This window comes from Eptatretus burgeri, chromosome 6, assembly GCF_056783735.1.
Source record: "Eptatretus burgeri isolate ZD-2024b chromosome 6, Ebu_testis_v1, whole genome shotgun sequence".
NCBI classification, from domain to species: domain Eukaryota; kingdom Metazoa; phylum Chordata; class Myxini; order Myxiniformes; family Myxinidae; genus Eptatretus; species Eptatretus burgeri.
In genome coordinates this window covers 58217949-58233740 of record NC_140966.1, presented here as the reverse complement: position 1 = coordinate 58233740, position 15792 = coordinate 58217949, and the positions used below count along the sequence as shown (strand labels likewise).

The following is a 15792-nucleotide window of genomic DNA, read 5'->3' as shown; positions in this document are numbered from 1 at the left end:
TGCGGCGAGGTGCGATCGCCCGGTCTACCCTCCGTGTGGGTACTTCGGTAGGTCGAATTTGGCGAGCAACCCTATCCCACGCGGGGGCCGATTGGCACAATCGTGGTGAGACCGAAAGGTCCACCCGTGACTGGTTCTCGGCGTTAGTCCGAGAGGGTCACGACTGGATTGTCCGTCCGGTGGGCGACGTGCCGCGATTCGAGTTACGTGGCCGTCAGCACGCCGGCGGGCGCGAATCCGCAACAATATATATATATATATATATATATATATATATATATATATATATATATATATATATATATATATATATATATATATATATCAGATCAAGATCCGGATCCGGATCTTTACCAAAATTGAATAATTTCTTCCTTGTGACACACCCGTGTCCACCAAGTTTCGTCTGAATCCGTCCACAACTTTTTGAGATATTGTGCTACATATAATTTTTGGCCATATCTCTCAATGGGGAAGAATCACTTAAAAAATTATATTTATCGGATCTGGATCCAGATCTTCACCAAAATCTAATCATTTCGTCCTTGTCATACACTGAACCTGTCAACAAAATTACATCTGGATCCATCCACAACTTTTTGAGACATCCTGTACACAAACAAACAGACAAACAGACAAACAGAAAGGGGTGAAAACATAACCTCCTTCACCTTCGGTGGTGGAGGTAATGAACAATCACATTTTATTGAGAATATTTCTCAGAGTTATTAACCACTTAAATAATCTTTCTTCATCAATGGTGAGGTTATGCACAGGATGTAAAAGCAGCATTTGCAGCAAATAGAACAGAGATTGTGTCAGAACATGCTCTTACCTCATCGTGAACATGAACTGCCCAATTGGTGTTCAAGTACTCTTCTCCAGGTCGGTTTACAAGTGGTTGTGTGAGATTTCCAATCACATCATGGAAGCCATTTCTGCAATTATTAAAGCAAGACAATGAAGGTGACACAAATATAGTGATATTGTACAGGGTATCAGCAGAATGTTGCAATAACTTGACAAACACAAGCATGTGATTTATACTAATACAAGAACATGTGATTTTTAAGCCTGCTCCAGCTTACTAAATCGTGCAACAATACTGCTTAAAAGACCCAGTTAAATACAGTATTGCATGCTAACAAATTGCATAAACTTAAATTCATATATCAAATATTTTCTTTCATTCCCATCTACCAGAGGATAGCAGCGGCTGTAAACAGTTTGGAGAAAGCTTGTCCAAAAATTTCCACATTTATTTTCACCATGCTTCTTGCCAGAAAGTGATAAACTGTTCGTGAAGTTACGTAAAAAAAAAGAACCAGAATGGCATTCTTCGACGTCACCCGATATTCCTCTGCCCACATTATTATATCATTACACATACTTATGCTTGGTGTTGGCTTAATGGTTAGGGAAGTGGGCTTGGGATCCTAGGATCCTAAGTTCAAATCCCACTTTTCTGTTGAATTAATACCAGGTGGGGTTCATTCTGCCTGTCATCCTTCTGAGGTCAGCAAAATGAGCGCCAGATTGCTGGTATCCTGTGTCGGAGTGGTGGCCTGTCCAGGATTGTGTCCAATAGCCACTGTACTCACCATACTCAATCTTAAAATATTTATATATATACACATATATTACCAAAAATCACCCCCTCCCCTGAAAGAAACATTTATAATGAATTTTGCAGCAGCACTACTCATTCAGGAAAAAGTAACAACAAAACACTGTGAGAACAGAACAGGTTCCACCAATAAATCCAAGTACTACCCTGAAAGCAGACTCGACAGGCAGAGGAAGATGCTCAGAAAGGAGACAGGACAGATACAATTCCACACAGGAAATCAAAGACCAAAACTTGAGGAGAATCCTAAAAATTTTTTTAAACAAATGAAATTGAAGACAGAGACCGAGAGGTAATGGTCATGAAAAACAAACTCAAAATAGCAATGACAGCAAGGAGGAAAAAAAAAAGAAACTTTGGACATTATTTGGACTTTGGACAAAGAAAAAAAGAAAAAAAAAAGAAAAAGAAAAAACTCAAAAACTGCATTACAAGAAGAACCAAATTGTCCACAACCTGGATAGACCATAAAAAAAGCTTTTGACAGTGTCCCACATTCATGGATGATAAAGTGCATGCAAATGTACAAGATAAATCCCCAAATAATCAATCTCAATTGAGAAAGCCATGGATCTATGGAATAGCACTCTAATTCAGCAGCACTCAGAAAGATCGAGACACCAGGCGTGAAGATACGATGCTGGATCTCCAATGAGTTAGCCTTTCCCCCTCCTGTTATTCCTGGCTGTGGATCCACGAAGAAACCTCATCAATGTGCAAAGGCATGGATACACCCGAACATCGAATAAAATAATGTCCAAAGAAACAAGGAAAGTGACACAACATCCATACATGGATGATTTAAAACTCTTTGCACTGAATGACGAAAATTTGGCAGAACAACTGAAATTAGTAAAATGGTACTGTGACGACATCCAAATGGAATTTGGCCAAGATAAGTGTGCCTAGTGCACATACGTGCAAGGTAGACCAACAAAAACAGAAAACATAAACCTCAACGTGGATACAACACAGGAGCGAGACAACGAAGCATCTTACAAATAGCTTTGAGTCGAAGAGGGCCACCAAATATGGCATAGAAAAATGAGTAAAACAAACACCAAAGAACACCTGCATCGAACGAGGCTGATTCTGAAAACACACCTCTCCCTAAGGAACAAAATCAAAGCCAGAAACCAACTGGCAGTACCAATGTTCCCAATGCAGCTGTGGAATAGAAAACTGGCAACAAGAGCAAATCAAAAACTAGACATCAGAACAAGGAAACTCCTCACTCTCAACAAAATAGTCAACAAAAAAACAAACAAATGAAATAAAATAAAAACACTATGCCTAGAATGTACCTACTGAGGAAAGGTGGTGGTGGCCTGATAGAACTCAATCAAGTGCACAGAGCGATGACTGTAGGATTGGCGGAGAATGTGAAAAGTTCAACAGACGACCAAGTACAATTTGTACAAAAGCATGAATGAACACAACAGGCCAGCCGAAACAGCAACAAATACAACCCCAACAATTGCAAAAAAGACAAAAGAAAGATACATGTTGAAATACCAACAGATATATAATGACAACTGGGAGAAAGACAAAAGAGCAGGGAAATATATTAACCTAAAAAAAAAAAAGTTGGACAGATTGGGGATAGACAAGGAGAATGTCCGGACACTACACAAATCATTGTAAATGCCCAAGACAAAGGATACTACACGAATGACTTGAAAAAAAAAATGGCAGGACTGAGCCAATCAGACAAGTGCAGATTTTGCAAGGTAGAAGCAGAAGGCACGAGCCACTTCCTATCAGGATGTAAAAAGCTCATGTCAGAAATTTCAATATCCCATTTCCACAAAACTCATGGAAACATGAACCAAAAGCAATCGTTGAAAACAAGATCATCATGCTCACGTATGACCTGATGATCCCATCCAGCGTGAACATAGAAAACAAAGCATTGTGACCAGACATAGTACTCAGATACAAGAAGGAAAAGAAGGCATTGCTAATTGAGGTTTCAGTACCCAGTGATTTTGGTCTAAATAATGCAGAAATCAATAAGTGACCAAATATCAAGACCTCAAGAATAAAGTGAAAAGATCCTGGAAGCTGAAGAGCACCAAAATTATACCAGTGGTAATTGGAGCAATGGGAATGATAAAGAAGAATCTTACAAAGATCCGGCACACCATTCCTGGGAACATTACGACAAGCGAACTACAGTTGGAGGCTGTCCGGTGCTCAGTGACGATCCTGAAGAGAGCCATCGCAACAAAACTCTGAAAACAACACAACTTCAGAACTTAGGCCGTGAATCACGATCCTTCACCAAAGCCAAGATGGATACTCCAAGCCTTGGTAAGGCTCCATTTCACCCTCTGAAACCTGAATTATGGGGATAATGATCTCTCTCTCTCTCTCTCACACACACACACACACACACACACACACACACACACACACACACACACACACACACACACACACACACACACACACACACACACACACACACACACACACACACACACACACACACACACACACACACACACACACACACACACACACACACACACACACACACACACACACACACTTCTCCTTTTAGCAATGAATGCAAACGCAATAGTTGTGGAGTAGCAGGAGCACGTTGTGGTGTTTGTAACGAGGTAAGATTGCAACGTGGTGTTGTGGGGAAGAAGTTGAAGTTCCTTGTAACGAGATTGTGAAAATGGTCGCATTTGTGATGGAAAATGTAAGGTGGGTTGTTGTGGGGAGTTTGAGTCATATGAAGTTGTTGCGGTGAGCGTGGTATAATTTGGTGAGCGGAATAAAGGTCTGACGTGAAATGGCGCTTAAGAATTGGCACACAGTTTTGAATGGAAAATCGGCGTGCAAATGCAAATGAGGGGCTCACGGCGCGCTTACTTGGTTACTATTAGTCTTTACTGATTTGCGTGCGTGCTTCGTTTGAGAGAAAAGGGTGAAACAAAGGAGTGGAAGAACAGCAAAGTTGAAGATTAAAGAGGTCTAAGAAGTCGAACTGAAGGAGTCCCACACAAGGCATCTTTCCCCTTTACCTACTAGACATATGGAAGGGACTAACTAATACACATACTATTGAAATAACTGCCTTGGGATTGCTGTATGTTGTGTGCGATTGCCTGGGAGGCATGCGGTTTCACAGAACTGAAAAAAAAAAAATTTACAACCGCCCTCAGGAGATCCCAACCCTCCCCCGACCACAACATGATTAAATGTAAATATCATTTTAAAAACTTAGCTTGTGCATTCACAAGCCACAGATATGACCTGCCCATCGGTGTCCAAAATCACCCAAACTGGTATCTCCCCCCCAACTTAGATTGTGCAGAGGCACATCACAGCTTCTCTCAGGTACTTTTCCAGGTATTTTCGACTTCTTGTAGAAGTTTTGTGTGATATTTTATGTAACAAACTTTGTCGCGTACGCACAATAGAAATTGGCATGCCCTGAAGATCTCTATTTCTAGGGGTTTCTGCGCATGCACACCAAGCATTCTGGGGTGGATTATGGTCATTTTTAAAGTCCCGTATTCTTCGGATGTAATCACAAAGTTAACTGTTCCATCGCATTTGGATAAGAACATGAATGATTGATTGATTGGTCTCTTTTGAAGAAACTCGGCCATTGTTTTCTGTTACAATGGCCAATTTACTTGCTTGGGATTCCCCGTTCAGTGCAAAGGAGTTTTGGGGCTGAGAGATGACACAAGCATGATTGACCAAAGGTCTGCTTGATGTCTAAGTCTCCATGGTCAGCAACTCCGGAAAATAATTTTTCTACGACAATGTCTCAAACAAAATAATCGACCTTCCCTTTTACAAAAAGCACATATTTTTTTACTTCCTCAAAAACTTGGACTCTTTCTTCACTTTTCTATCAATCCAGTTGTTATTTAAGACCTGGCCTTGATGAAGACTCAAGAGTCTTTAACATGAAAGAATGGAGTCTTTAACATAAAAAAATAAATTTTCTTTACTTTCTATTTTATCTCTGTGTTTGACCAGACTGACCAATTGTGTATTTGTGTTTGTGTGTGTGTGGGTTCTAGAAGAAAGAGTTGATGCAAGTGACCCGAGAAACGGCAGATGGTGAGAACATGCCTAGTTTGAGGATCCAATCCAAAAATATCAATTCCCCTTGACACTGCCCATGGACTTGTCCTGCACGAGGTAATGTTAACCAGTGACATGCGATAACAACAACGCTGCTTTTGTGTTTTTTGTACACAATGCCAAGGCTCATATGAGAGCCAACACCCAGAACGTACAACAAGGAGAACAGGAGCCAAGAGGGGTGAAAGAGGGAAGGATAAAAACAGTGTGGAACAGAGACATAAAGAGATCTGAGGAAGGGAGAAGGATGAGGCGGGGTACATGGGGTAAACGAGGTGGATACTACAGGGACTTTCAGGTCCTTACACGACAGGGACTTTCAAGTATGAAAGCAGGGAATATGAAGGAGGTGGGTTTAGGGTGGATTTATGGGGGTAGAAAAGATTGAGGTTTTGGAGGGGAGAAGATAACAGGTGGTGGTGAACAGCTGCTTTGAAGACCTGAAGGGAAGAGTCGGATTGAAGAGTGTGTGAGAGTTTGTTCCAAAGGAAGGAAAAAAGAGGAATGAAAGAGTGAAGGTGAGCAGTGATTGATTTTGGTAGTTTTACCAGAAGGGAGTTGCTGGTGGACCTTGAGCACCCTGCGGAAATATGAGGGTGGGGGGGGGGGCGACGTCTCTCAGACAGAGCGGGGGGGGGGGGATGCGAGGCCGGAGAGGAGACGGTCGCGTTTGTGATGTCAGGGTACTCCTTATTTTCCAAAGGACAGAAAGATCACCGACCTGCCTGTGGTGAGAGTGAGAGACCCAAACACTCAGCCTCATCGTGGGAGATACTAATGATCCTAAATGCCTTGGTTTCCACAGCGTGAAGCCAAGACTGGTGAGAGGTGGGAGCACCAGTTCAGAGAGGAGAGCAATACTCCATCAGGCTGTGGATGAAAGCTTCGTATGTGGTCAGGAAATCAGGTGTGCCAAGGAAGGACTTTGCACGACGGAGGATTTCCAATCGGTGACTGACTTTTGAGGCCAGGTCGGAAATGTGGCTTTCCCAGGAAAGATCATGGCAGATGGTGAGACCCAGAATCTTGAAAGAAAGGACTTCAAGAAGCTTGTTGAGAAAGTACATTGGGGGGGGGGGGGCGTTCCAGATGGTCCTTTCGTCGAGACAAAGTGAGAGTGTGAGATTTGTCTGGATTGAAAGACATGTTCCACGTGTTGGACCAGTTTGTGATTTTACCCAGATCTGCAGAGAGCGAAGAAGCTGCGGCTTGCCGGTCTGAGGGATGACAGATGGTACGGCAGAGGGTGGAGTCATCAGAAAAAAAAGAGATAAAGAGGATTTTGCAGAGAGTCGCAGAGATCGTTGATGAAAACCAGAAAAAGAACAGGGCCCAGAACCCTGCCTCGAGGAACTCCAGCCTGCACAGGAAGAGGGGATGAAAGAACTCCATTTAGGGCCACACGTTGACTGCGACAGGAGAGGAAGTCTGCGAGCCATGAGTGGAGATGGCCTTGAATACCATGGGAAGAGAGTTTGGTGAGTAGTGCAGGGTGCCAGACCATGTCGAAAGCACGTGATATGTCCAGGGATACGGCTCGGATTTCATGTCCGGCATTGAGGACATCCATCCATTGATGGGAGAGCAGAAGCAGCATATCCAGGGTAGAGTGACCTGGTCTGAAACCAAATGGATGATTGGAAATCAGGCCATTGGAGAAGAGGAAGGATTTATTGGGGTTGCCGATTATGTGGTGGATTGGGCTGTGCAAGTGGTGGTACTTGGCCGGATATGGGGATTGTGAGAGCGTCAGCGAGAGCGCAATACGCACCACTAAATATATACAGCACATTAACTCAGTGTAAACAATGGAACCCGTTTTAATATCGATTTTCTTTGTTAAAATGTTGGAAAAATAAGAATCCCATTCACAAAGCAGAAACGCTGACCGGAAATTAAAAAACAAATTAATTTCCCGAAGCATTCCTTCGGTTTGGAAGGCACGTCCGTGGTCAAGACGATTTGCATTCCAAACGGCGAAAAACATCATTTCTCTCACCCGTCGAAATCGCCCTCCACGTCCACATCCACTTCCTCGTCTTCTTCATCTTCATCTTCTTCATCTTTCGCTGTATTTTCCATCTGCGTCCTGGACAGCGCCATGATCGCGCCGTAAAATGGTTTTGATGGTCGCGTCGTGAAAAGTCGCAAAATTGAAAGAGTTGTTTTATTTTTGTTCACCGTCGTCTATAAATACATGTAACACTGTGAAATTAAAACCAGCAACGATATTTTCATTCATGCTCTTAGGTGCATTATATTTCCTCACAGGGAAGAAGGAAGAACGTACCACATATGCTAATGACATCTCCGTTTATACACCACCAATTTTTTTTTAGTTCGTTTTAAGCAGAAAGCAACAGCGCACGTCCGAATCAAATGAATGAACTCGCTGCCTGTGATGCCACTCAATAATAATGCAGTGTCTCGTGCCACGTGTACACTCGTTCCAATAGTCGTGTGACTTTAAATATAAATCCTCTTCAAAATTCAAGTCAATCGGATGAAAATTGGGGATTTCAGAAAAACCAACTTAGCTGTTGACCTTGGGCCTATGTTGACCTTTTGGTCTATGTTGACCTCAAAATATTTGTCTGGTTGAATTTAGTGACCTGAAGTATAGATCCTCTTCAAATTTCAAGTCAATCAGATAAAAATTGACAATTTTAGAAATTGAGCCCATGTTGACCTTTTGGCCTTTGTTGACCTCAAAAATAATTGGTGGTTGAACTCAGTGACCTGATATTGCAAATCCTGTTCAAATTTCTAGTCAATCGGATGAAAATTGAGGATTTTAGAAAAACCACCTTAGTTGTTGACCTTGGGCCTATGTTGACCTTTTGGTCTATATTGACCTCAAAATATTTGGCTTGTTGAATTTAGTGACCTGAAGTATAAATCCTCTTCAAATTTCAAGTCAATCGAATGGAAATTGAAGATTTTAGAAATTCTGCCCATGTTGACCTTTTGGCCTTTGTTGACCTCAAAAATAATTGGTGGTTGAACTCAGAGACCTGATATTGAAAATCCTGTTCAAATTTCTCGTCAATCAGATGAAAATTGAGGATTTTAGAAAAACCACCTTGGTTGTTGACCTTGGGCCTATGTTGACCTTTTGGTCTATGTTGACCTCAAAATATTTTGCTCGTTGAATTTAGTGACCTGAAGTATAAATCCTCTTCAAATTTCAAGTCAATCAAATGAAAATTGAAGATTTTAGAAATTCTGCCCATGTTGACCTTTTGGCCTTTGTTGACCTCAAAAATAATTAGTGGTTGAACTCGGTGACCTGATATTGCAAATCCTGTTCAAATTTCTCGTCAATCGGATGAAAATTGAGGATTTTAGAAATCCCACATAAGTTGTTGACCTATGTTGACATCAAAAAAAAAAATTTGTGCTTGAATTAAATTACCAAATATGCAACTCCTCTTCAAATTTCAAGTCAATCAGATGAAGATTGGGGATTTCAGAAAAACCAACTTCGTTGTTGACCTTGGGCCTATGTTGACCTTTTGGTCTATGTTGACCTCAAAATATTTTGCTCGTTGAATTTAGTGACCTGAAGTATAAATCCTCTTCAAATTTCAAGTCAATCAGATGAAGATTGGGGATTTCAGAAAAACCAACTTCGTTGTTGACCTTGGGCCTATGTTGACCTTTTGGTCTATGTTGACCTCAAAATATTTTGCTCGTTGAATTTAGTGACCTGAAGTATAAATCCTCTTCAAATTTCAAGTCAATCAAATGAAAATTGAAGATTTTAGAAATTCTGCCCATGTTGACCTTTTGGCCTTTGTTGACCTCAAAAATAATTAGTGGTTGAACTCAGTGACCTGATATTGCAAATCCTGTTCAAATTTCTCGTCAATCGGATGAAAATTGAGGATTTTAGAAATCCCACACAAGTTATTGACCTATGTTGACATCAAAAAAAAAAAATTGTGCTTGAATTAAATTACCAAATATGCAACTCCTCTTCAAATTTCAAGTCAATCAGATGAAGATTGGGGATTTCAGAAAAACCAACTTCGTTGTTGACCTTGGGCCTATGTTGACCTTTTGGTCTATGTTGACCTCAAAATATTTGTCTGGTTGAATTTAGTGACCTGAAGTATAGATCCTCTTCAAATTTCAAGTCAATCAGATAAAAATTGACAATTTTAGAAATTGAGCCCATGTTGACCTTTTGGCCTTTGTTGACCTCAAAAATAATTGGTGGTTGAACTCAGTGACCTGATATTGCAAATCCTGTTCAAATTTCTAGTCAATCGGATGAAAATTGAGGATTTTAGAAAAACCACCTTAGTTGTTGACCTTGGGCCTATGTTGACCTTTTGGTCTATATTGACCTCAAAATATTTGGCTTGTTGAATTTAGTGATCTGAAGTATAAATCCTCTTCAAATTTCAAGTCAATCGAATGGAAATTGAAGATTTTAGAAATACTGCCCATGTTGACCTTTTGGCCTTTGTTGACCTCAAAAATAATTGGTGGTTGAACTCAGAGACCTGATATTGAAAATCCTGTTCAAATTTCTCGTCAATCAGATGAAAATTGAGGATTTTAGAAAAACCACCTTGGTTGTTGACCTTGGGCCTATGTTGACCTTTTGGTCTATGTTGACCTCAAAATATTTTGCTCGTTGAATTTAGTGACCTGAAGTATAAATCCTCTTCAAATTTCAAGTCAATCAAATGAAAATTGAAGATTTTAGAAATTCTGCCCATGTTGACCTTTTGGCCTTTGTTGACCTCAAAAATAATTAGTGGTTGAACTCGGTGACCTGATATTGCAAATCCTGTTCAAATTTCTCGTCAATCGGATGAAAATTGAGGATTTTAGAAATCCCACATAAGTTGTTGACCTATGTTGACATCAAAAAAAAAAAATTGTGCTTGAATTAAATTACCAAATATGCAACTCCTCTTCAAATTTCAAGTCAATCAGATGAAGATTGGGGATTTCAGAAAAACCAACTTCGTTGTTGACCTTGGGCCTATGTTGACCTTTTGGTCTATGTTGACTTCAAAATATTTGTCTGGTTGAATTTAGTGACCTGAAGTATAGATCCTCTTCAAATTTCAAGTCAATCAGATGAAAATTGACAATTTTAGAAATTGAGCCCATGTTGACCTTTTGGCCTTTGTTGACCTCAAACATAATTGGTGGTTGAACTCAGTGACCTGATATTGCAAATCCTGTTCAAATTTCTAGTCAATCGGATGAAAATTGAGGATTTTAGAAAAACCACCTTAGTTGTTGACCTTGGGCCTATGTTGACCTTTTGGTCTATATTGACCTCAAAATATTTGGCTTGTTGAATTTAGTGACCTGAAGTATAAATCCTCTTCAAATTTCAAGTCAATCGAATGGAAATTGAAGATTTTAGAAATTCCGCCCATGTTGACCTTTTGGCCTTTGTTGTCCTCAAAAATAATTAGTGGTTGAACTCGGTGAACTGATATTGCAAATCCTGTTCAAATTTCTCGTCAATCGGATGAAAATTGAGGATTTTAGAAATCCCACATAAGTTGTTGACCTATGTTGACATCAAAAAAAAAAAATTGTGCTTGAATTAAATTACCAAATATGCAACTCCTCTTCAAATTTCAAGTCAATCAGATGAAGATTGACAATTTTAGAAATTCAGCTCATGTTGACCTTTTGGCCATTGTTGACCTCAAAAATAATTGGTGGTTGAACTCAGAGACCTGATATTGCAAATCCTGTTCAAATTTCTTGTCAATTGGATGAAAATTGAGGATTTTAGAAAAACCACCTTGGTTGTTGACCTTGGTCCTATGTTGACCTTTTGGTCTATGTTGACCTCAAAATATTTGGCTGGCTGAATTTAGTGACCTGAAGTATAAATCCTCTTCAAATTTCAAGTCAATCGAATGAAAATTGAGGATTTTAGAAATTCCACCCATGTTGACCTTTTGGCCATTGTTGACCTCAAAAATAATTGGTGGTTGAACTCAGTGACTTGATATTGCAAATCCTGTTCAAATTTCTCATCAATCGTATGAAAATTGAAGATTTTAGATATTTGAAAAATTTGATGTCCTTTGGGCTATGTTGACCTTTTGACCTTGTGAACTCAAAAACAGTATGCTTCTTGCTTATGACGAACTCTACCAGGTGGTGAAGTTTCGTGAAGATCGGTTTAAAATGGTGATCTATAGGCGATTGACATGCAAACAGACAGACAGAATAATGCACAACACCAACCAATATATGTATTCTTGAAAAAAAAAATGATTTTCGCAGGTAACAAACAACCAGACCAGTCAGACATGGGTGAAAACATAATCTTCATCCACTTTCGGTTGGTTTCATTACCACCATCAGCTCAGTGGGATGAAGCTGAGCTGAATGGGTCAGGCTTTGGTGATTCCGACCACGTCGGCTTTGCCAGGGTCAGGGGTCACTCTGACAGGGCGAGGCCCCGATTATTTCAACCAGGTACGCTCAGCCAGAGGTTGGAGGTCAAAGGTCAGGGGTCAGATTTTTCCACTCCCCCGGCGTATATAAGAGCGAGCACAACGGAGCTCGAGGCAGTCTCGAGGGGTCGGAGAACAGGACAGAGCTTGAAGCAGTGAGTCGGGGAAAGGCAGATGGGGGCCAGTCGAGTTAGAGGAAGGATGAACAGGACGGAGCTCGCGTCAGAGTTGAGGGGTGAGAAGAGCGAGAGTTGGCGAACGGAGCAGAGACGCGGAGGGGCTCAGTGGAAAGCCAGAGGGCTACGTGGGCACCACTGCCGGGAAAAGGGGTCACGTGGAGGCCACAGCCAGGGAGAGCTTGCCAGAGCCAGTGCGGTCCAGAGTGCTCAGAAAGAGCATCAACTCGCGGAAAAGAGCATCAACTCGCTGAAAGGAGTGTCAGCCATTCCCCTCTCCCATACCGAGCTTTGCGCTGAGAGAGCGCCAGTAACCCCCGTCTCGCCAAGCGAGCGTCGACGTGCTGAGAGGGCATCGACAATTCCCCCATCCCGAGCATCGACATGCTGAGGGAGCATCAACAATTTCCTCCCCCTTACGGGGCATCAACAATCCCCCCCCCCCCAACCGAGCATCCGCACTGAGAGAGCGCCGATAACCCCGTCCGTTCCCAACTCTGGTGTCTGCTGTGTAGCGCGAGCCTGCGTATCCGGGTGGAGAATGCCGGAGAGAGAGCTCACCAACCAAACCGGGTGCCCGAGGACAGGTGCTGCCAGGCAAGGCCGTGGGGAGTAGACATCGCGACCTGCCCACCGTTGCGCCACGAGGGCACGGGTAGACCCTTCGGCTTGTGGGCCTGGCCGCTCATCCAGGCTCCACGTATATTTGGTCCACGGACCTGTCTGCCACCCTTGTCTTTGGGGGTGGTTTTTCTTTGCTTTTTGTGTAAATGCATGTGGTGGCGCCGTCTTATAAGTAGAATTGTCTAAGTGTGCGTGTGAAATCAAGACACTTTATTCGTGGTAAATTCTTAATTTGCTTGCTTGACTGTACATACGTGCATGATTCACTGTATGGCTGTAAATACGTGCTTGCGAAATAAATGTGCTTGTTGAACTGTTCCCCGTTTGGTTGCGTCCTCTTCCCTTGTTTGAAAGTGCCATCTTGCATCACGGAAGGAATTAGTAGTGGGTTTTGAACACCCAGGGTAAAGAAGAGAATCTGATCCGTCGAGGTCGGCGATAACACCGCTCGGTTATCACTGTAGCACGGAACGGACCACTTAAGCGGTTCGTGTCCTAGGCCGACTTGCGGCCTACTACTCGCGCAGGTACTTAGGTAGGTCGAATTTGGCGAGCAACCCTATCCTGCGTGGGTGGGCAATTGGCACGATCATGGTGAGGTTAAACCCCTACCCGTGACTGGCTCCTGGCGGTAGTTCCAGGAGGGTCACGACTGAATTGTCCGTCCGGTGGGCGACGCGGTTGCGATTGGAGTTACGCAATCGCTCGCACGCCAGGTGGGCCAGAATTCGTAACAATATATATATATATATATATATATATATATATATATATATATATATATATATATATATATATATATATATATATATATATATATATATATATCGTTTTCGGCTAATCTCTCAATTATGAAGAATCACTTTCAAAATTCTATTATCCAGATCCAGATAGGGATTTTCACGAAAATCGAATTGATTCTTCCTTGGCACACATCCAATTTGTCCACCAAGTTTCGTCTGAATCCGTCATAACTGTTTGATACATTGTGCTATATATCGTTTTTGGCCCTATCTCTCAATTGCTGTTTTGTGTGCAGCTTCCGGCTGCTGGTTGCATCGTTTTTCTGGAAGCACAGCTGTGCCACTGATTCAGCACTCCTGTTAGCGGTAAACTGGTTCTCATTTTGCCAACCTCAGAAGAATGACAGGCTGAGTCTACCCACCTGGTATTATTTCAATGGGTTGGCAGGGGCTCAAACTCAGAACTCGAAGATGTTAAGCCAGCTAACTTAACAGTTAAGCCAACACCAGGCTTCTCTCAATAGTGAAGAATCAATTTTAAAATTCTAGTATCCGGATCTGGATCTTCACCAAAATCGAATCAATTCGGCCTTGTCACAAACCCAACTTGTCCATCAAGTTTCGTCCAAATCCATGCATTCTGTGGAGGAGGTAAAAATGACCCACCTCCGAAGAATAAACCACAAGTCATAATGTGACATTGTTTTCACTGAGGACATGAACTTTGTTTTTAACAAGAAAGTGTTGATCCTCTCCAGTCATCAGAAAAAATAACGATCTAGGTTCCTTTTACTTAATGTCTTTCAGGAAAATGGCTTTGAAACAGCCCATGCCTCTTGTTCCTGGTCTTCTTCGTTCGTATGCAGCACAAGTCTGTGGGTGGCATCATTTGCTGGGGATGCGGCTGTGCCGCTGATGCAATGCCCCCTGTAAGTTAGAGCACTTATTTGGAATTTCGCCAGGGTGATAGCAAAAGCTCGCCAACTTTTTGCAAGGGGCACTGTGGGATCTCTAACGTCTTCCAACAAATGCTGACAGTCGGGACGCCCAGTTTAACGCCCATCCGAGGGACGGTTGACGCACACCTTGATGAATCGCTGTGCCAGTGAAACACCAGGATGGCAAGATTATATATCTGGCCTGAGATTCGAACCCACGCTAGACAGCCCGAATGTGCGCGCGTGTGTGTGTATATCTCGGTTATCCTGCCAGCTAAATTGTATGAGGTGAATGATAAATTCGGAATCTGCAAGAAACTACCTTTGATGTGATTTGTCAAGGGATAAACTTTGAAACTTATCTCACTTCTGTTATTTTAAAATTCTTGACAAAAGGCTGTGACATGTATTTTGACATTCAATCATGTGACTTACTTTGACTCTAAAAATGCGATATTTTTGACCGATATATCTTCCTATGTTTTTCATGGTTAATATTAATGGGTATCTTCTGAACATCATCAGGTTAAAATTTTTTTTTTTTTTTAATTGTTTCAGGTTCGGCTGTTTGTTTTCACCTCCATTGACCGGACTAAAGGTTGAGTTTTCTTTTATCTATTATTTAAACGTGAATCTCATTGATTAATTATTATGTGAGACACAAAAATGTGTCTGTGTTTGAGCGGCCCAACTTCAAAAGGGATATATGACGGTGAAACCCCATCATCTGGCAGAAACGTCGTTATCAAAGAGTTTCGTTGACTAGCTGTTTAAAGACTTATCGAATGGGATAGTAGTAAATGATGCACAAGAAGGTGGTGCCCATCACAAGGGAAACGGTGAGAACAAAAACTATTGCAGTTAAAAAGTTTTAGTGTGTGTGTGTGTGTGTGTGTGTGTGAACTATTTTATGCAGAGCCTTGATAGCTGTAACTATAACAATCGAGACTGAGGGGTGATCAGTAAATCTGTGGCTTGCCATTAAAAAAAAGCAACCAAAGAAAGAATTCCACCATATCTTTAGTTCTTTGGCAACTTAACAAACACCCTTTATTCTTCTGTCTCAGTGTACACAGCCCAGAGGTATGCACAGTCGTCTTTAAACTGCCTAACCTGCGTTTG

At 41.7% G+C, this 15792-nt stretch overlaps 1 protein-coding gene across 1 annotated transcript in view; it reads right to left on the bottom strand.

The window, feature by feature from the left end:
• LOC147024863 (uncharacterized) overlaps positions 1 to 7894 on the bottom strand; it is a 124340-nt gene extending 116446 nt beyond the window's left edge. Inside the window, exons 1-2 of the mRNA XM_085885203.1 lie at positions 7743 to 7894; positions 836 to 938 (exon numbers count right to left, since the gene is read on the bottom strand). Of these exons, the coding sequence (XP_085741329.1) occupies positions 836 to 938; positions 7743 to 7846 (207 nt within the window). The 5' untranslated portion in view covers positions 7847 to 7894. The remainder of the gene's footprint in view (positions 1 to 835; positions 939 to 7742) is intronic.
• Between the last annotated feature and the right edge of the window lie 7898 nt (positions 7895 to 15792).